General features: G+C 44.2%; 1 protein-coding gene across 1 annotated transcript in view; it reads right to left on the bottom strand.

The window, feature by feature from the left end:
* Positions 1-22390, bottom strand: part of FAT4 (FAT atypical cadherin 4) — a 239862-nt gene extending 217472 nt beyond the window's left edge. The window contains exon 1 of the mRNA XM_040418427.1: positions 16878-22390. Within this exon, the coding sequence (XP_040274361.1) occupies positions 16878-22019 (5142 nt within the window). The 5' untranslated portion in view covers positions 22020-22390. The remainder of the gene's footprint in view (positions 1-16877) is intronic.
* Between the last annotated feature and the right edge of the window lie 598 nt (positions 22391-22988).

Genomic DNA, 22988 nt, shown 5'->3' with positions numbered 1-22988 from the left:
TCACCTGCCTGAAGGGTCCACAGTGCTCAGACAAGGGCTGTGGCCACTTATACTAAGCACAGTGCCGTACATTGTATAGTGTCATCAATAATTGAATCCCAGAAAAACCCTTTAATAATTAGTGGAGGTTTGACCTTTGGAAATGAGTGGGATACAGCAACCCCATTACTGTTTTTCCCCTGAGCAGAAAACTGCAGTGCAGCCCCATTCAAGTGAATAGGACTGGGTGTAGGTCCCAGCAGGGCTGGGGGGCCAGGAGCACTGCTATGCAAAGGAACACAAGGGCTACACCTATTCATTCTCAGGATCGGTGGGGTTCCAGAGGTCAGACCCCCATCAATCATAAAGCGATGGCATATCCTAACAATATGCCATCACTTTATAAAATGGAAAAGCCCTTTCAATAATTTTTACTTCCAATTATGTGAGGACATTAAAGTTACTTCTACTCTGCTAACAGTACAAAGGAATTGCGGGTCATTGGTGGCAGATAAAATTCACATTGGGAGGTGAGATCATGTTTACACTGAACATATATTGTGAAACTTGTAAAAGCGAGAGAAAATAGTTCCCATATAAGATCTGCAGATAATCTCATAAAAATGCTGTCCCCATGTGGTCCCGGCGTGTTTAAAACGGTAAAGTTATTTATTTTCAGCACGGCCCATTAATTTTACCTTAGTATTATTAACAGACCCCAGCAAAGTCCTAATAATCCCAGACAAGAAGTAAATCCAGACGCGATTCGGCCGTATTCTGTGTATTAAGCAGTTTTTGTTTACCTCATTTACTAAATTGTTGGCTCAGTAGCAAGACAGAAGAAAACCTAGATTTTTCACCACAGCGGGTGGTTAGAAATTGGCGTCAACCAGTGCTAAATTACAGGAAATAATTTATAGCTGTTTAGACCCACATAAGAATTTATTGCCCTGTCTCGCACTTCTGTATTCTCTCCCCATCACAAGCTGAATAGTAACCATTCAGGGTTTTTTTTTTTTTTAAGAAGGTTTAAGGTTTACTGAGCAGAATCCAAAAATGTTTAGAAAAGGTTCTGCATCGTTTGGCTAAAATTGCACTGAAATGTCACTGGGCAGATAATGTTCAGCGTTATATACTGACTGTCCGAGCATCTCGCCAACGACACAGCAGAAGGTTATCAATGTTGCAAGTTATAGCTCTGCTCTTCTCTTCTTAAGTCCTGCCAGAAATAATTTTACAAGTTTATATGACTTGGGTCTTCCCTAATAAAAATAGAAGAATCTGAACTGAAAACACTAAGTGTTGGGTAAAATCACACAGCGTAGGAGGAAGCAGCGTCTGTTTGCCAAATCCTTGCACTGGACTAAGGGAACACAGATGGCTGCTAGTGATAATGGTGCAATGTATTGTTCTCTGCACTCAACGCTATGAATTCCAGCATTTACCCTTTATTTCCACTGCGCTAATACGTCTTCAAAGCCAGAGAAATGCCTAGAGTAGCTCCTTCTGACGAAGCATTTCCTTTCCCAGGTTATGCCTCGCATACAGCAATGCAGCATATAGTGAATGCAAAGAATAAGCAGATTCTGAACACGGCAACAGGTTGCATGGAGCACGTCAAAAACTGCACTAACATTTTATTGTGTCTTTACGCTTCTCTGCTTTGTAACTTTTATTCTATCGTTACACAAAGACAAAACGTGTAAGTGTAATCTAATACGTAGTTAAATTATTCCAAATCTGTCACCTGAATGGGACAAAGCAGCAAAACCAAGCATTATGACAAGTGTTGTGCAGTAGGAACAAATGCAAACAGTGAAGAGGCTGGCAGCACTCGTAAATGCTGAACCCAGATCACTGGCAGGAGTGCAGAGTCCCCAACAGATCTAATATTGATGGCCCATTCTAAGGGTTTTTTAAAACCTTCTGCTCTTCTTCAGATGCTCTAGAACCCTTGCCCCTCTTCCACTGTGTGCAATAAACAGTGAAGAAACTCCAAGAGCTTGCAAATGCACTGTGGCCCCTTCACACAAATCACTGTCATTGGTTCAGAGTCCCCCACCAATCTAATATTGATGGCCTATTCTAAGGGTAGGCCATCTTTTTTAAACCTGGATAACCCCTTAAAACCTTCCACTCTTCAGATGCTCTAGAACCCTTGCCCCTCTTCCAGTGTGTTCAATAAACAGTGAAGGAACTCCAAGACCTCACAAATGCACTGTGGCTCCTTCACACAGATCACTGTCAGGGGTTCAGAGTCCCCCACCAATCTAATATTGATGGCCTATTCTAAGGGTAGGCATCTATTTTTAAACCTGGGTAACCCCTTAAAACTTTGAGCTCTTCAGATGCTCTAGAACCCTTGCCCCTCTTCCAGTGTGTTCAATGAACAGTGAACCTGCTAGCAGCACTCGTAGATGCAGAGTGGCCCCTTCACACAGATTACCGTCAGCGGTGCAGAGTCCCCCACCAATCTAATATTGATGGCCCGTTCTAAGGGTAGGACATGTTTTTTTTCAAACCAGGATAACCTCTAACTTTGCCCTATTCAGATGCTCTAGAACCCTGTACCTCTCTTCCAGTGTGTGCAATCTATTTCATGAGTTTTTGAATCTGTAGCAGACTGTCAAATATTGTAAGGATCAATGTTTTTATCTTTGCCCTTTTTTTTTTTTTAGATCATGCACATGACCGTATAAGATTTTCAGTTTACATAAAAAAAAATCAATGAGGAATGTATAGCTTGTGTGTGCTCTCCATTTTTTTTCTCATCCCCATCAATAGAAAGGTCTATTCTCGTTTCCAAGAATGGAGAAGAATAGGACCTGTGGTGAGGTTCTCAGATGGGGCACACAGTGCTGTGAAAAGAAACGGATGTTCTGATGGCCCCATAGAGATAAATGGGTCTGTGTTCTATCCCAGGGATGCTCAACCTGCGGCCCTCCAGCTGTTGTAAAACTACAACTCCCACCATTCCCTGCTGTAGGCTAATAGCTGTAGGCTGTTCAGGCAAGCTTGGGAGTTGTAGTTTTGCAATAGCTGGAGGGTCGCAGGTTGAGCATGCCTGTTCTATCCTATGGATAGCAAACTGAAGGAAAATAAAGCTGTGTGCATGAGGCCTAAATCCTTTAATTGAATATAATATTATTTAGTAACATACTGAGCGACGGAAAACGAAAATATGTGAGTCAAACTTCACTGGTGTGCTAAAGCAAGCGAAACTACAGCAAATAATCAAGCATGCTGGAACTGAACAAGCTTGATCGTTCCTTCCCCAGATGTCTGCTGTTGGGAGAGAGTCAGGAGACCTCTAGACAAACCAGATCTGTTCTTATATGAGAGAACTGGACAGTACCAAGTTAAAAGCCACATTTTCCAAAATGCAAATCTGTGGAGCAATGTCTGCACAAAATGTCAAGGCGACTACACATATTGGGAGATTTCAGCTCTGGAGCAGTTCTGCAGAGCTGTGAATGCAGCTCCAGGCTGTGACTCAAGATGAGTATAAAATAATATAATATATATAATAACTGAACTATTTAGGCAGATTCAATGTGTGGTCCAGGCTTTTTCAGTATTTTGCGGTCCGGAAAAAACGGATCCGCAAAAAATACGGATGACATCCGTGTGCATTCCGTTTTTTGCGTAACGGAACAGCTGGTCCCTGATAGAACAGTACTATCCTTGTCCGTCACGTGGACAATAATACGACATGTTCTATCTTTGAACGGAACGGAAAAAACTGAAATACGGAAATGGAAGGCATACAGAGTACCTTCCGTTTTTTTTGCAGATACATTGAAATTAATGGTTTCGTATACGGAACGCAAAAAATGGAACGTAAACGGGAAAAAAAGACGTTCGCGTGCAAGAGGCCTTAAACTACTTTGTAATGCAGGATGTCTTTCAAGCATGCCAACCAACCAAGTCAATCACATTTCTATGAATATTTCAATCTATGGATTTGTCAGAGTCATATTTTGCTTTGATCAGCAAAATTCAACCAAGTGAATAATTGCTGACAGTTTGTGCACGCTTCCAGCTTCATCCGACATGCTGTACAGCTCCCTTCACACCGCTCCAGCTTAATATAATCTTATTAAGTTGCAGAGAGCCGGCTCAGTGTTCGGCAGTAGACGCATCGCCTTCTGCTGAATACGGCTGAAATCAGAATACTGGATTTAAATCTTTTTTATTTGTAAAAAAAAATCATTTAGAATTGGATTCCGTAACCTTCCCCAAACTCCACGCACAGGTTCTGATGATGCTCAATCCTGAGGTTTGTTGTTTCAGCATTCTTGGAAAATTCACCAATTCCCACATTGCTCAACAATGACTAAACCTACGGTGTAATAAAAGGAAAGGCAGCGATCGGATGGCGGTTGTATATACAAGACTATGGAGTGATGTCATGTATCTCATCAAATGCAGTCGTAGATGAAATCAAATCTACAGACTCATCCTCTATGTAGAAAATACTACATTTTGACTTGCAGCCCTCTTGTGGCTCTTGGCCCCTCTGACTATCACATGCACATCAATAGTGAACACAGCAGGAGACTAAGTGACCACGCGTGCAACCTCGTGGAAGGCGCCAAGTCTCATCCACCTGCCATCTGCAGAGTTGGCACGTCTTTTTCTTTGGACAGTCACTAAGCTGTCTGATGCCTTCTTACTATTAAGGAGCAGTGATGGTCAGTTCGCAGTGTTCGCCAGCGAACACATGCGGGCTGCCATCTTTAGTAAGGTAGACTCACCCGTCCGGCGATGCACAGGTAAGCTGTTACCTGTGTCGGGAGCCGGTCTGAAATCAAATGCAGTCACCGGGAGCAGGCAGTTCTGAGAACAGCCCGATGAAGGCCCCCGGCGGCTGTTCTCAGAACTGCCTGCTCCCGGTGACCGCATTTAATTTCAGACCGGCTCCCGGCACAGGTAAGCGCTTACCTGTGCATCGCCGGACGGGTGAGTCTACCTTACTAAAGATGGCAGCCCGCATGTGTTCGCTGGCGAACACTGCTAACTGACCATCACTGTTAAGAAGGAACTATCACCTCACCTGATATGTTTATATTAGGAAATACTTAAAATTCTCATGAAATAAAATGCTGCATTGTGCTATCCCTCTGTTATTCCTTCTAGACATATATTAATAAATTGATAACTGAGCGTTACCCATTACTTCTATCCAAGGGGGTTGTCCCTCCACAGTCTGGCACTGGCAGAACTGATTGGACAATATTAGAATGTACAGTGAGATGCCCCCACCTGGTAAATACCCTAGCGTAGGTACAACACAATGCAGAGTTCTAGGAAAAGAGGCTCCTGAACTGTCATATCATTAAGGACATAATTATTACTAAAATATACATGCCAGGAGAGAGTTCAATTTCAATTATGCTGGATGGAAGAATTTAAAGGGGTTTTCCCATCTCAGACAATAGGAGCATATCGCTAGGATATGCCCCCATTGTCTGATAGGTGCAGGTCCCAACGCTGGGACCCACACCTACACTGAGAAAGGAGCGGGGAAATGAACAGAGGGCACACTGCGCATGCACAGCTGCCCTCTATTCATCTCTATGGGGCCGCAGAAAATAGGCGAGCGCTGGCTCGGCTATTTCCATCTGCCCCATAGAAATGAAACGGAGCAGGGGCCGCTTGTGCGTGGTGCGCTCCTTTTCACTTCTATGGGAGCAGCGGGGAGCAGCGCTTGGTGGTGGACGGACCCCCGGAAATCTGGGGTCCTCCAGCCACAGCTCACCCTGCTCCGTTCTCGTGGTGGGACCCGCACCTATCAGACATAGGGGACATATCCTAGCGATATGCCCCCATTGTCTGAGATGGAAATACCCCTTTAAACAACCCAATGCCCCACTGGTCTCACTGTCAACATCCGATTTGACAGGTGTCACTTGTGCTGCTGCAGCCAATGACTGACTGCAGCGGTGAGACACACCACCTTGTCACATGACCCACTGATTTGACGCATGGGGAATACGTCACTGCTGCAGACAATAATTGGCTGCAGTGGAAGACGTGACCCCTGTCAAACTGGATGTTGTTGAGCGGGACCAGAGTGTGGCAGCGTCAACAGCGGACAGATGGGGCAGCAGGGAGCAATAACCACATTTTCCTCCTCAGCTGCGGTGACCTTGGAGGGGTCTGGCTGAAAAACCCCTGAAGATGGACAACGTTAATATGGGGAAAAAAACAAAAAACAGTTTAATGCTCTCTCCAGTGCTCAGCCTCAGCAGCCTCAGTGTATAACATGATGGCTAATGACATGTACCCCATTCCAACACTCCCCCTGAAATATAGGTATTTTGTATATTCCATTTTGGGTCAAAACAGAAGTTACTGTATATCCCAGAAAACCCCTTTAATGTCCAACAGGGATCCTAGGTGTACAAAGGGAGTGAGTATCATGAACAACCATGTGAAAAAAATCCCTCTCCGGTGACCATCAGATTACTGAGAGACCCTTGATACTGACTAGGGACCCATGCAACATGACCAGTGCTGAGCAAGTTGATAACATGGCACCCATAACTCACTATGGGTCAATACAGTCCGTCCGGTGCCTCTTAACTTTATACAGATCCATGCTCTAACACATGCCCTATTACTAAGGACTGGGGTCATACCAGGTCTATGCACTGACTATATCCGGAAATGCCTCTACTATGAAATAGACTTGCAGATTGACTTGAATTTTCAGTTTTTCCTGAAGACTGACCCTTATTATTATGTTACACATTATTATTATTATTATTATTATTATTATGTTACATATTATTATTATTATTATTATTATTATTATTATGTTACACATCATCATTATTATTATTATTATTATTATAATTTTACTTATTATTATGTTACACATTATTATTATTATTATTATTATTATTATTATTGTTACATATTATTATTATTATTATTTGTATTATTATTATTGTTACATATTATTATTATTTGTATTATTATGTTACACATCATTATTATTATTATTATTTTACTTATTAGTTTTATGTTACACATTATTATTATTATTATGTTACACATTATTATTATGTTACATATTATTATTATTATGTTATCTATTACTATAATTATTATGTTACATATTATTATGCGCACATTAGCTTTACATTCAATGAACTTCACCATCAGAGCTGTAAAGTCCACATAACTTTTAAATGTCTCAGCATATGATGCAGCAAATCATTACTTTAACGGCAGGTCAGAAGTTCTGCAGCATCTGCACAACTGCAGTCTGTCTGTCTGCACATCTGTTTGTGCTCCGTCTGTTTGTCGTCTGTCTGTCTGACTGCTTGTGCATGGGTGACTGAGTTCGCCATAAGAGTCAGCAAGGAAAACACTATGGGAGAAACAATATAAGGAGGTCGAGGGGAAGACGGTTATTATTTCTTCAGGAAGGTCGCTATCTATGATAACGTAATGTAGAAAGCAATGTATATATATATTGTTTTGTATATTGTTAAAGAGATATCTAAAACAGTTTCATAACCGAAATATCATAATCTACAGTCGGGCTGCGGCTCTTGGATCCGATTCTCCAGTATTTTTTGGCCTCCACAGAGTCTGCTCCGTTTCATTATTTGGCCTGGGAACTCATAGTAATATATGTACAGATTTGGATGTTCAGAGACTCGTATCTGTCTGTCCTCTGATATGACAAGACGTCGAGCTCTTATCTGGTCAAGTACGGTTCTACAAATAATTAAAGCACGATGGAGCGATGTGTGAACACTAATACTGATACAGTGGATTAAAAAATGACAGTGTCAGGGGGCACAGAAGACGACCCCGAAGAAAGGTGAAAATGGGGCTTCTTCCTAGTGTTCATCCTAAAAAACTTTAAAGTCAGCAGATTTGTACCCATGAAGCTGGCTGACCTGTTACATGTGCACTTGGCAGCTGAAGTCATCTGTGTTGGTCCCATGTTCATATGTGTGCACATTGCTGAGAAAAATTGTGTTTTACTATATGCAAATGAGCCTCTAGGAGCAACGGGGGCGTTGCCGTTACACCTAGAGGCTCTGCTCTCTCCGCCGCACCTCCTGCACTTTGGTTCACAGGGGCAGGCATGCAACATTTTCACTGCTTGGACCTGTCAAAGTGCATAGGGCGCAGCATTTGCATAGAGAACAGAGCCTCTAGGTGCAATGGCAATGCCCTCGTTGCTCGTAGAGGCTCATTTGCATATATTAACACACCTTGTTTCTCAGCAACTTGGGCACATATGAACATGGGTCTGCCAGTTTCATGGGTACAAATATTATTATGATTATTTATTATTAAAGCGCCATTCATTCCATAGCGCTGTACATATGAAAAGGGGTATACATACATAATACAGACAATTGCACTAAGCATGAACAAGACGAGTTACAGACTGGTACAGAAGGAGAGAGGGCCCTGTCTGTCAGGGCTTACAATCTACATAAATATGCTGACACATGTCCTTTAGATGCACCAAAGTGCACCAAAAGTGCTCTGAAATGTAGGTGCTAAATATTGGGGCAAAGTAATTTAACCAAGGAAGAGAATTGTGTCTAAAATATCTAGCAAGATGCAACAAATGTATCACATAGCGAGGGCCTCTGTGATAGACTTGGCGCACCTTCTGCCTGGTCTACACACTAGCGTTTTTCTTTTCCGGTATTGAGTTCCATCCTAGGGGATCAATACCGGAAAAAAATTGATCAGTTTTATCCTAATGCATTCTGAATGGAGAGCAAACCGTTCAGTATGGATCAGGATGTCTTCAGTTCAGTCACTGTACGGATTTTGGACGGAGAAAATACTGCAGCATGCTGCGGTATTATCTCCATTTAAAATTCCGGAACACTTTCCGGAATGCTGGATCCGGCTGGATTATTTTACATTGAAATGCATTAATGCCGGATCCGGCCCTAAGTGTTCTGGAAAAACGAATCCAGTTTTGCGGTCTGCGCATGCACAGACCTTTAAAAATGTGAAAAAGATAAATACCAGATCTTTTTTTTCCGGATGACAACCGGAGAGACGGAACCGGTATTGCAACACATTTGTGAGCCGAATCCGGATCCGTCTACAAATGGTATCCGTTTGCATACAGATTGCCTGCCGGAATCCAGCGACGCTAGTGTGAAAGTACCCTAAGCTGTCTAAATTCAAGACAGTAAGAATGTCTCACCATGTGTCAATTTAATCATAAAAAGAAAATTCAGGCTATAGTGTCACCTCAATGGGAACTACTACATCTACCCTTCGCCCTGGCCCTGCCACTAGTCCACTCTTAAAGAGATTTTTCCGGGAGTAAAATACTGATGACCTATCCTCAGCATAGGTCATCAATATCTGATTAATTAGAGTCTGACTCCTGGAAATCCCATTGATCACCTGTTGGAAGAGGCAGCGGTGCTCCGGTGAGTGCTGCAGCCTATTCCTAGGCCAGGGACATGCATCAGTCTCATGGCCTGTGTGCAATAGGCTGCAATACCACGCACAACCACTATACATCATACCGTGATAGGCTTAGTATGCTGCGTACGTTCACCTCAATGCCGTACCCTCTACAAACAGCTGGGGGTGCTAGGAGGTAAACCCCCAACAATCAGATATTGATGTCCTATCCTGAGGCTAGCTCATCAATATCTGATGTAGTATTATAGTTTAACCACATTGCATGCCGTTGGTGTAATATGGAGTATTTCCATGCATGGCCCTCAAATTCTAAAATACACTACATACAACTAGAATATAAAGTGCAAACAAACAATAATCAAGATGTAAGCGTATGGATTTCAACTGTCAGCTAGTGAGAACACAAGCACTTAGTACATCAACCTGCAGATACTGAATGCCAGGGATGCAATTAATCAACAATGGCATCTCAAGTATGCCCAGCGGGTTTATTAAACTTCAGTAAGTAAAGTGCCAATGAGAACGGCAGAGCGGGAACTAATGAGTCACCTAGCAACATGACATCAGCTGGACATGCCAGCACTGTAAAGACCGAGGGGAAGCCCAGCCATACAGTACGAGGGTCCGGCATGGAGAATTGATACCCACTGCAGAAAAAAAGGACTCAAAACAAGCATGCCCTGCCTTGTAAAATAAAAATGATCTTTTGTCACTGTAACAATAAAAATTATTGAACAATTCAACAGGAAGAGCCCGGTTTCCTCTTGTTCACTAGTTTATTACAAAAGGAAGCACTGGCCATTCTCCTGCTAGAGGCCTCTCCAGGCAGCAACTGATTTACAGTCTGTGGCAGATCCCAGGTTTAGCAAATATAATCTTATGTCTGCCTATAAACAGATGGTTAACAGAAAAATCCAATGTTAGACCCAGACGTTAAGCGACAGAGATCATCCCAAACAGCAGAGGATAAGGGTAGGTTCACACCTCCATGTTACTGATCCGGAAAACCTTAGGGTAGGTTCACACCTCCGTTTATTTGATATGTCAGGCTGTTCTGGCAGATCTTAGGATAGGTTCACACCTCCGTTTAATTGATCCAGAAGGCTGTTCTGGCAGATCTTAGGGTAGCTGCACATCTCTGTTTATCTCATCCAGCAGGCTGTTCTGGCATTTTTTAGGGTAGGTTCACACCTCCACCAAACTGATCTGGAAAGCTGTTCTGGCAGATCTTAGGGTAGGTGCACATCCCTAATTATCTGATCCAGCAGGCTGTTCTGCCACATTTTAGGGTAGGTTCACATCTCCACCTAACTGATCTGGCAAGCTGTTCTGGCAGATCTTAGGGTAGGAGCACATCCATGTTTTTCTGATCCAGCAGGCTGTTCGGGCATTTTTTAGGGTAGGTTCACACCTCCACCTAACTGATCTGGAAAGCTGTTCTGGCAGATCTTAGGGTAGGTGCACATCTCTGTTTATCTGATCCAGCAAGCTGTTCTGGCAGATTTTAGGGTAGGTTCACACCTCCACCTAACTGATCTGGCAAGCTGTGCTGGCAGATCTTAGGGTACGTTCACACCCCCGTTTAATTGATCCAGCAGGCTGTTCTGGCAGATTTTAGGGTAGGTTCACACCTCCACCTAACTGATCTGGCAAGCTGTGCTGGCAGATCTTAGGGTAGGTTCACACCTCCGTTTAATTGATCCAACAGGCTGTTCTGGCAGATCTTAAGGTAGGTTCACCAGATCCAGCCTAGCCACATACTACTGTCGGACTATATTGACTATAATGAGAACCGTCTAGTTTCTGGCAAAATGCAGCCGTAAAACGGAAATCAGCTGGATCCCAGTCAGAACCCATTGTAGTCAATGAGTTCTGGCGGTCAACGGCAGCATCTGCTAGGCCAGAACTGGTGAACTCTGTCAGGGTGGTCCAGCAGTTAAGGCCTCATGCACAAGGCCATTGCTCGGCCGTTTTGTGCATTGAGGACAACAATTTGCGGTCTCTAAAGCAGGGTTACCATCCATGCAGCTGCCGTGATGGATCCAGACCCATTCAACTTGAATGGGTCCGTGATCCGTCCGGACCAGAAAAAAAATAGAACATGTTCTATTTTTTTGCGGATGTGGAGACACGGAGAGAAACCCCATGGAAGCAATGACTGACTCGATTAGAAGGTCTCTCCCTATAGGGAAACGGGAAGAGACTTGTCATCAAAGCCGGGAAGAACAGGGAGAAGCCGGACAGCGGACCCTTTTGCTCATTACTCTTCATCCAGTGCCTACCTCATTTTAAAAACTTTGGGGCATATATACTAATACTGTCTAAAATGTAGATAGTGTGAACTTAGCTTAAAGGGGTTTTGTGTCACCTCAGCAAATAGTATTTATTATGTAGAGAAACTTAGTACAAGGCACTTACTAATGTATTGCTATTATCCATATTGTCTCCTTTGCTGGCTGGATTCATTTTTCCATCACATTATACACTGCTCATTTCCATGGTTACAACCACCCAGCAATCCATCAGCGTGGGCGTGATTGATCACTACAGAAGAAAGCACCAACCTATGTGCGCTCCCACGTTCCTGGCCACCAGAGAGGCCAGCATTTTTTTCGTATAGTGTGCAAGTACGACCACCACTGATGGATTGCAGAGTGGTCGTAATCATGAAAACGAGCAGTGTATAATGTGATGGAATAATGAATCCAGCCAGCATAGGAGGCAATATGGTAAATGCCATTTGCTGAGTTGACAAAACCCCTTTAAAGATGCACCAGATTTATCACAAGTGGCTTGGGCTGGATGATATATTTGGTGCAGGACTAGACACCGTTGTCCAAATTACACCATCTATTGGTTGTCTTACTTTGGAATAGAATTTTTTGCTAACATATTGATACCATTTTGATATATGACAGCCCCTATAATTACCGATCCTCTACTTGCAAGTGGATATGTTGGAAGGACACATGCATACTATCCAAAATGGACAGACCTTGAGTTCAGATGCCATATCTGGTGACAAGCATATGCTTTTTTTTATTTTTTGAGGGGATAAGCATGGGGGGACCTGAAATGCCACCTCCCTGTTGCCCATTGCTGGTTGTCTGACAGTGGGAAAACCTAAAGTAAATCTCTCTGACATTGTGACAAGACAGAATACTCTGATATTTGATCATTTAGGAATAATTCTTTTAAGACACTCAAAAAAATGTGCCAAAATCTGTCAAGTGAAAACAATCAACGTACTGAACTAAACATTAACCCTACAGTAAAATATATACTAGCACATAAACATAGCCAGCGACACATAATGAACCCATTAAGGACAGCAATTTAGAGAATGCGATGACTGGAGTGTCTACGGCAGAGCACTTGGAGTGATTATTGGAGTCTACAAAATTACACTTTAAATCTAATTTGTGTAATGAAAAAATCGATGTTCAGTGCACCCAATGGTCTCCCCAGTCTTAATAGTAAGGGGTTACTTTCCCCTCTAGCAATGCTAAATACAGCATTCTGTATCATGTGAAAAAGAGTCCAAGCCATCCCAATGTATAATGCAAATAATGGGGGTCACTTATCAAACTGGTATAAAGTAGAAGTGGCTTAGTTGCCCATAGCAACCAATCAGATTCCACCTTTCATTTTCCAAAGGAGCTGTCAAAAATGAAAGGTAGAATCTGATTGGTTGCTATGGGCAACTAAGCCAGTTCTACTTTACACCAGTTTGATAAATGACCCCAAATGTTCCTGTCTGTGGCTGATATGGTCCATGAAAAACTCAACTGGTTGGGTGGTTGTCTCTTAATGGACCAAAGTTTGAGAACTTTGCCATCAGGCATATAGTAGTGACGTCATAAACCCCATGCCAAGCTGAGCATCTTGAATATGTTGAATTTTTATTCTTAAAACACTAGCTTGTAATGCCCATCGCTGTAGTTACAGCTATCTTCTCGGCTGCTATTATAGCTCGCACAGGAGTGGTCACCCAGCTTTTCCAGACTCCTTAATGGCCATCAGCCTAGTTATACAGTTATACTGGTAAGGGTGATGTATTGCTACACAAAAAGGCAGATTTGCTCCTCTGTAGTCTAATAAAAGTAAAAAAAGACCTTAAAGGGAACCTGTCACCTCCTAAAAACATCCCAAGCCGGCAGCAGTACCTGAGAGTAGCCAGCAGCGTGTTTGTAACGATCATTTTCTTCCTGCAGGCAGATGAAGCAAATTCTGTAAAAACGTTCTTTAATCCCCTGCCGGCGCGCTTCTCTAGTCAGGCTTGAAGTGACGGAGGCAGCGGCCTCCTTGCTTCAAGTCACGGTAACCACGCCCCCTTCGCTGTGATTGACAGCGCTTATGCAGAGAGTTCAGCTGGCTTTGTCAGTCACAGCGAAGGGGCAGGGAAGGGGGCGTGGTTACCGTGACTTGAAGCAAGGAGGCCGCTGCCTCCGTCACTTCAAGCCTGACTAGAGAAGCGCACCGGCAGGGGATTAAAGAACGTTTTTACAGAATTTGCTTCATCTGCCTGCAGGAAGAAAATGATGGTTACAAACACGCTGCTGGCTACTCTCAGGTACTGCTGCCGGCTTGGGATGTTTTTAGGAGGTGACAGGTTCCCTTTAACAGAATTCAGGTGTTTTCCAAACTCGAGCTTATACTATCATAGCGCTCTAAAGTGATCTAAGTTCAGTTAAAGGGCTTTTCCGTGATTTTCTAAAACATAACATAAAAACCTATAACTTTTAAATCCCCTGCAGCCGTTTACTTGACCAGTCGTGATGTGCCGAACATGCATGTGATCGACTCAATCACTGGTCTCAATAGTCTTGTGCATCACTTTGGAGGCCAGTGATTGGCTGCAGTGATCACATGGATCTGTGGCATGTCATCAGTGCAGGACAAGTAAACACAAACTGGTGGAGATCACTGGTGCAGCGATGAAGCGAGGGATTTAAAAAGGTGAATTACGTTCATTTTCTATTTTGCAGCTTTTTAAAAATTGATGACAACCCTTTAAATGGAATCCCAGAATGTCCAGATCTTACGGCCATATTTGAAATGGGCCTAGGGAGGAAGGTTCATAATAATAATCTGCCACCTAACCTTCTAGAACAGATTAAGTGTCTGTGGAATTCAGATAAGCAAAACCGTGTAAAAATATTTCAGTTAAGGCTAATTTTACACTTGCGGCAATGCTATTCGGCAGAGAAAAGCCTGCTGGTGTTCTCTGGATCCAGCATAGCCGGATAGGGCCGTGTGCCCAGCGGACTCCATTGACTATAATGGGATCCGGTTGCTCCCCTCTATAAATGCCAGGATTCGGGGGGGCAAAAATTGCTGCACACAATGGTTTTTGCCCGGCCAAATTTTGCCATTTATGCTGGGGGGCGGCTAGTTATAGTCAATCAGGTCGGGCAGGCATCTGGCTATGCCGGATCCAGAGAACAGTGACAGAACAGCCTGCCGGATAGCTCTGCGGCAAGTGTGAAGTTACGGTAGCCTTACACTGCTCTGAATAAAACCATAAAAAATTTACTCTTAAAATCATTCCTGAAATGGAGTGGTTTCTGGTTTAATATGCGTCTCTACAATAATGACTAGTAATAATCTGAGCCCCCGCTTGGCCAAGTTCTCCAGGGGTGCATTTATTAATAACACCAGCTACATCTGTCTAGTGTATTCTGAAATGTCTACGCAGTTCTATTGGAATCTCCCAGTAAGGTTATTACTGGTCTGAAATGTAAGGGAAGAAGCCATGCAAACATCAACTTTACCCTCAAACTGAAGATCTTAAAACGCTTCACTAGTAAAACATTTGTTTTTCATTTGAGGTAAGACTTGTGCTTACCAGTAAAAGCCATAACTCGCATGTAGAAAGGGCTCTGGAAGCGAAAATACGTTTCTCAGGCTACTGCGACCAAAAAGACTTCAGCCTTGGCTGGAAACCTGAGCCCCTCACTCAGAAGACTTCACTCTGAGCATGTCAGCTACAGAACTGGAGCACTTTGAAAATGTTTTCATTAAGTATAGAGAACCTAATCTTGTGTTTAGTTTTCGGCCACACTACTTTCCGGAGGTTTACTCTAGTGCTCAGGAAGATGGCCGGCCTCACAAAGAAGCAGGGTGCAAAGCAGAAAAAGAAACCTTAGGTGCAACCCTGGTTATAAATGAAATGATGTGTGCCAACATATGAAGGGTAATCATCATCTGCCTAAACCTGGACACAGGTCATGGGACTGGTCTGTATTCAGCATTCTGCTTATCTAATACGGCTGCCAGGGGTAGCAATCGCTCCAGGGCCCTGGTGCCTAAGGGGGAACAGTGTCCTTCTACCACATGAGAAGACACTGTCTGTCTCAGACTTTGTACTGAGGCCTGGGATTGTCAAGTTACACAGCAATCTACAGAAGAAAATCATCATGAATGATGAGGCTACTGGTAGGTTTCCTGTTAACTGTTTCTGTGAAAAGCTGAGTGACAAGCATCATGCCCACAATTACAATTACAGCTCCCACGGATGTACAGTAGTCAGCCACCTGAATGGCCTATGCGCCTGGTTTATCGTCTGATAGATCCTTCACTCTAAAATGTTGCCATAAATGGCGAGATCTGCCATTCAAGAGTCTAGGACAGGCATCCTCAAACTGCGGCCCTCCAGCTGTTGCAAAACTACAACTCCCAGCATGCCCGAACAGCCTACAGGTATCGGCCTACAGCAGGGCATTGTGGGAGTTGTAGTTTTACAACAGCTGGAGGGCCGCAGTTTGAGGATGCCTGGTCTAGGACAACCTCTGAGATCATAATGGTGGCGGCATTAGCCATCACCCAACTTTCCCAGAAGCATATAACTAAGAAATGTCTGAACAGCCAAGGAATCACAATTTTTTTTAATCCAATTCTTGATTTTCAAAAAACTACACATCGGGTTATGTACTATTATATTCTGTAATAAGACTAGCCTCTAATATAAAATTAGCAGGAGTCATTCTCCTGAGCTGTCCAGCACCCATCAAACTTAGGCGTGTTTCACATATGCATCTGCCGATCCGACAGGCTGTTCCGGCCATGAACAGCCTGCCGGATCCAGCATTGCCGGACACGGAATGCCGTCTGGCCCCATTAATTATAATGGGATCTGGTGGTGATCCAGACCTGATCCGGCAAATATGTTGAGAAACGGCCGGACAAATACTACTGCACACAGCGGTTTTTGTCCGGCCCGTTCCTGGCATTCTAGGCCGGAACAGCCTGCCAGCAGTGTGAAACAGGCCTCACCTTTTACCCACATGAAATATTTCAGCATTCAGGATAGGTTATGAAGCCCCATCTCTCATGCCCGTGGCCTAGGCACATTCTTGAGTAGGCAGTATTCATACAGTACAATAGACACAATGCCTCATGAGCAGCATAGACAGGCATAATGTTGCACAATGTACAATACAAAAAGGTGGAACCAAAAATCTTACCTCAGCTTTCTGAGTCCTGGGAAAACTGCTTTCTCTCTCAATAGCATACACATCCAGCAGGTACAGCTTTGCTCCGCGCTCCCTGTCCAGAACTGCTGCCGTTTGGATGACGCCTGTATTGCGCCCAATGGTGAATAAACGTCCAACAGTTTTTCCTTCACACTTTACAGAAACGATGAAGTATTCCACTGTCGTCTCTGCGCTTCGGACACTAGATGCCTCAATAGATATTACATTTGTACCAACAGGCTCCCCCTCTTTTAAAACAGTTATATACTTTGGCTGCGAAAAAACTGGCCCATCAGTCCCTTGAAGAATAATGGTCAACTCAGTTGTAGTTCCTTTTCTTTCAAGTCCTAAGTCGGTGGCAGCCACAATAAGGTTGTAAATGAGATGTGATGGGACCATTGCAGAGGCCACCCTCAAGTCCCCACTGTAGCGATCCACGATGAACGTTTCAGTGTCTCCATTAACAATTTCGTATTCTATCTCCCCATTGGGACCCTCATCTGGGTCAAAGGCTGCAACTGTGGTCAGGACAGATCCAATGACCAGACTAGGATCTGCAGCAAAGGCATTCTGCGACATAAATGTAGGGACATTGTCATTAAGATCATTAACTAATATGGTAACATTTTTCAAGGCGTATTTTCGGGTCTCTACGGGTACAGCTTGATCACTGGCTCTAACAGTGAGTTCAAACAGATTAGAGAACTCTCGGTCAATTTCTGCATTAGTGAAGATTATCCCTCGCACCTCATCAATCACAAAGTGACTGCCCCTTGGTTTCTGATGAATAATAGCATAGTTGAGCTGTCCGTTGATGTCTGCATCAGGATCAGAGGCAGTCACAGTTACAATGGATGTTCCAACAGGGACATTCTCAGTTACTGATTTAAAGATATCTCCATCTGGGAAGCTGGGTGGGTTGTCGTTGAAATCCCTGACTTGTATGACAACTGACATGGTAGAGGAGCGGGGTGGCCTGCCATTATCTTTCGCTGTAATGTTTAATTTGTACAATGACTGAGTTTCAAAATCCAGCTTCTTAGCCAGGAAGATGCTTCCAGTGTTGGGGCTAATACTAAAGGTCCCATGGTTATTAGTCCCTGTAATACTATAATGAATATCGGCATTGTCCCCAGAGTCAGAATCTGTGGCTGCAACTGAAGACACCAGTTCTCCAACCCTCATATTTTCTAAAACATCTGCAAGCAGAGCTGACCTTGGAAACGATGGTGTGTTATCATTTTCGTCAAGTACATCAATATATAAGGTACATGTTGAAGTTAAAGGGACATTCCCTGAATCCACGCCTTGGATAGTGAGAGAATAGGCAGCCGTTGCTTCGTAGTCCAATCTCCCTATGAGTGATACCTGCCCTGTGCTACTCTCAATTGAAAAGTGATTTTCCTCATTGCCTTTAATAATAGAATAGCTTACTAACCCGTTGTTTCCCTCATCTACATCGGAAGAAGAGACACGTAAAACCGCGGTCATGTTTGCAGCTAATTCTGAAATACTGGCTTGGTAGAGATCTTTAGAGAATTTAGGAGCATTATCATTGATGTCTTTTATGTAAATCTGTACAGTGGCTTGGTCTTTCAGGGGTTTGGGTAAACCTAGATCACTTGAGACTACTTTAAGAGTAAATGTTGCAGCCCCCCTTTGTCTCATAAGAGTCTCTCTATCAAACTGATGTGTGCTGGTGAGGTCCCCTGTGATGGTGTTTAATTCAAAGTCAGGTTGCATGGTTTCAAATGCATACATGACATTACCATTAGAACCTATGTCTCTATCTAAGGCAAAGACTTTGCCAACAAATGACCCACCTCTTTGCTCCTCTTCAAAGTAGAAAACATAATTAGTGCTGTTAAATAATGGCCTATTATCATTGACATCCTCAAGAATTACGGTGACATTAACTGTGGCTCTAAGAGGCTCTACAGCTCTGTCTGAAGCAGTAATAAGCAAAACATAGATATCTTTAACTTCTCTGTCCAGTTCACTCTTCACATATAACTGCCCATCAGGAAATATTCCAAATGCAGCCCCCACGTTCCCATCTGTAATATGATATGTAATCTCCCCATTGGCCCCAGAATCTTTGTCAGTAGCATGGACCTTATAAAATCTCGAATTAACTGGTTCAGACTCTAACAGAGTAACTTCATATGAAATCTGGTCAAAGACAGGAGGATTATCATTGACATCATGTACAGAGACAGTTAATATGAAGCTGGAAGACAGCTGAGGAACACCCATGTCTAAGGCCGAAATTTCTACTTGGTATGATCCAGCACTGACATCGAGGGCTCCAGTAATGCTCACTTCACCACTCATTTGATCCACCTGAAACAAACCTAGCGGGTTCTGCTTTAAGCTGTAAATGATCCTGCCATTTACATCCTCATCTGGATCGACAGCCTTAGCGTGAAAGATAATATGACCTGCCTTCCAATTTTCCACCACATTTACACTTTCTACTGCATGCAGGAAGTGGGGAGCATTGTCATTTAGGTCTTTGACTGTGATATTAACAATTGCTTCACCAGTTACTGCTCCACCAGTAGCCACAACCTTAAGGTGGTAAGAGCCCTGTTCTTCTCTGTCAACCACTCCTGCTGTCATGATTAGACCACTGTTTTTATCTATTGTAAAGATCCCCCTTTGGTCTCCCGTAGTTATAAGGTATGTGATATTTGTATTAAGATCCATAGTGGTTGCTGTGACGGTTCCAACATGATATCCTGAAGGCACATTTTCAAACATAACAAACGTGTATGTGTCCTGGGTAAAGGCGGGTGGATTGTCTTGGGTATCTAACACAGTGATAGTAACAATGGCGTGGTTATGAGAGTGTAGGCCTCCTCCATCAGTGGCGACAACTTTTAGCTGGTAAGCTGTTTTCTCTTCCCTGTCCAAAGCAGCCTTTGTTGTAATAGCTCCTGTCTCAGCCTCAATCTGGAATTTCGAAGTGTCCCCTACTTTAATGGAATATTTAACGGTACCATTCACACCCAAGTCAGGATCAGCGGCTGTCACAGAAACAACAAAACTTGCTGGTGGTTCATTCTCCTGAATGTTGGCAAAGTACTGCACAGGATAAAAAACAGGACTATTGTCATTTACATCCAACAGAGTAACAGTGATGGTAGCTGAGGAGAAAAGAGCTGGGGTTCCAAGGTCAGTAGCCAGCACTGCCAAAGTACAGTTTTCTTGATGCTCCCTGTCCAGCTCAGATCGTGTAGTGAGTAGGCCAGACAAAGGGTCCAAACGAAAAAATGCTTGACATGGGCTTGGGTTATCAGAATCAAAGTAGAAACGGATAGTTCCATTGCTCCCAAGATCACCATCGGTGGCCTTTAGTGTGACCAGCTCAGTGCCTATGAGTGAATTTTCCGGTATGGAGACCCACTGCCGGTTATCGGCTTGAAGGCCAGTGAAAGTGGGCCTTTGATCATTTACATCCAAGAGATTAACAAGTAGAGTAGCATAACTTGTTTTGGGCTGAGGGCCTTGATCTCGTGCACTGATATTAAGAAGCAATTGTGGAGCTGTTTCCCGGTCTAGAGCAGATATACTGGTCACCAGTCCACTGTTTTCACTAATGGAAAACCATCCCAATTTATTTCCAGATACAATGGAGTATCGTAAGTTGGCATTGAGCCCAGTATCCCCATCTGTAGCTGAAACTCCACAGATATAAGATCCAGGCGGTAAATCCTCATTGATTTCCACTTCACTTTGTGGCTCTTGGAAGACTGGAGGATGATCATTGATATCGTTCACATAGATCACAAGGCTAGCCACGGATGACCTAGGCCTAGGATGCCCCTGATCTGACACACTAACAGTCAAGTTGTAAGAAGGTATGCGCTCCCTGTCCAGTGCGCTAGCCACTTTGATAAGGCTTAGATTGGGCACCTTTAATGTCTGTACTTCAAAGTGGCGCTGCTCATTTCCTCCCAGTATAGCCACGGTGACATTTCCATTTGCAGCAGGTGAGTCTGAGTCAGTGACAGTAAGTAGAGCTACCACTGTACCCACCTGAGCATTCTCATCCACTGAGGCATAACGAGAGCTGGCAGGAAAATAGCGGAACTTTACAACCGGATCATTATCGTTAATGTCAATCAAGGACACAATTGCTTCAGCACGGCCAGTTAGAGGTGGGGTGCCAAGGTCTTTGGCCTCGATACTCAAAGTATATTGCTGTTGACTTTCATAGTCCAATGGCTCCCTAATGGTAACAAGTCCACTTTCTGGGTCAATCTGGAAAGGGGTTCCTTCTGCCAGTTGGTATACGATAGCAGCATTATCCCCTTCATCCCTGTCAGTAGCCTCTACTTTAAGAACACTTGAACCTACAGGGGCGTCCTCTTCAATTCTAGCTCGGTACTGAGAGCTGCTGAACATAGGTGGGTTGTCATTGATATCCTGCACTGTTACGTTCACTTGTAAGTGGCCTAATCTTTTGGGTGAACCTTTGTCTTCAACTTCTACCACCAAATAATAACATGGAACAGTCTCTCTGTCTAATGGACCTTGCGACATTAAATGGAGAAAAGCACCGTCCCCGCTTGGGTTAACTGTAATTCCCAATTTGAAGCGCCCATCCTGATTTCCTGACACAATCCGATAGGAGCGGTGATCTACACCATTGGTACCAGCGTCAGAATCTGTAGCAGTGTCCAGTATAACCTGCCTTCCTCCTTGTGTGTCCTCTTTAAAAGACACCACAATGGAGGGATCGGGAAACACGGGGGAGTTGTCATTGATATCCAGGACAGTAATACGAACTTCAGTTGGATACGTTGGTTGGCTAGAGAGAACGACCAGATTGATAACATCACTGGCAAGACTCTCCCTGTCTATGGTTGAGGTGGTGTAGATAGAGCCAGAAGAAGAGTTCATGCTAAAGAGCGCGTGGGATTCACTAAGTCTGTAGGTAAAGCCTGGTTTAGTGCTGATGGTGCCTACATAAGCCCCTGGTGGCTGCTCCTCCAGAACTTGAAATATCTGACGAGCTTGGGAGCTGCCTGATGTTCCAGGCAGGGATATCAGCAACAAACAGACCAAGAAATGCATCAGTTCATGTGGGTCAACAGTCCTCACACACAGGGGACTCATGTTGCACATGCAAGTCCATGCAGAGTATTACAAAGCTGCTAAAACCATCCACTTACTGTGATCTAGAGAAAGCAATGCACATGAGTGTTAGCTCCACAGGCTTAGAGGCTTCTCCTTGGATGTACAAAGTGCTTGGGATGATGAGTTTAGTTGTCCATCCAGGAGCTCAGTCCAGTCACACATCCCGCAGTGGAGTCACTTGCACCATCTCAGGATCATTGCACTTGAGGAGCATCTACACACCTTGAATTGTAGTAGAGAGTCACCTCCTTGAAGCTTGGTCCATCCACCACATCCAGAAGGTATGATGCCCTTGCAGCCTTCAAATGGTCCCCCTGGCAGATGCTCCTTGCATTGTCCACACAGAAGTCCTGGTAAGCATCTGCCGCCTGGAGAAGATGCCAACTCTGCTGCGCATCCTCTTGTAATCCAGTCTGTGAGGGGTGAGCGGGACACCGGGCACAGCTGCGGGTACCGGGCTCTGCAGCGCTGGGCTCCTGGTGCCTTCCCTGGAACAAAAAACTTCTCTCATTGATCCCCGTTCACTTCAGCCTCCCTCCGGCCTCCCTCCCCCCGGCCTCCGCTCCTCCCAGCCACACGCCTGTCACTTCCAGGCCCTCCTCCGGAGCCCGCCATTGGGCAGCAGCTGCTGGGGGCAGCCCCTCACATGCTGCCAGGGCTGCCCCCTGCTCCCCGGGATCTGAGCCAAGGGAGGCACCTTCTTGGAGCGAGGACCGGGCTGTGCAGGGACCGTTAGCTGTGCGGCTGCCGCTTTGTTACACGGGGCTTGCGGTGATCACTGCCCGGGTGAGACGTAGTGGCATTCCTCAGCATTGTTCTTCCACACCTCCTCACAGCAGTCTGTGCAGTTCGTTACAGTGTGTCAGTGTGGATCACACAAAGGAATTGTCCAGCTCCAGTCACTAACAGCAAGCAGGGATCTTACAAAATGGTAAAGGAATTGCACCAAAAAAAATG

This window comes from Bufo bufo, chromosome 2, assembly GCF_905171765.1.
Source record: "Bufo bufo chromosome 2, aBufBuf1.1, whole genome shotgun sequence".
NCBI classification, from domain to species: domain Eukaryota; kingdom Metazoa; phylum Chordata; class Amphibia; order Anura; family Bufonidae; genus Bufo; species Bufo bufo.
The sequence above is the reverse complement of the archived record's forward strand: the minus strand, read 5'-3'. Positions and strand labels throughout refer to the sequence as shown.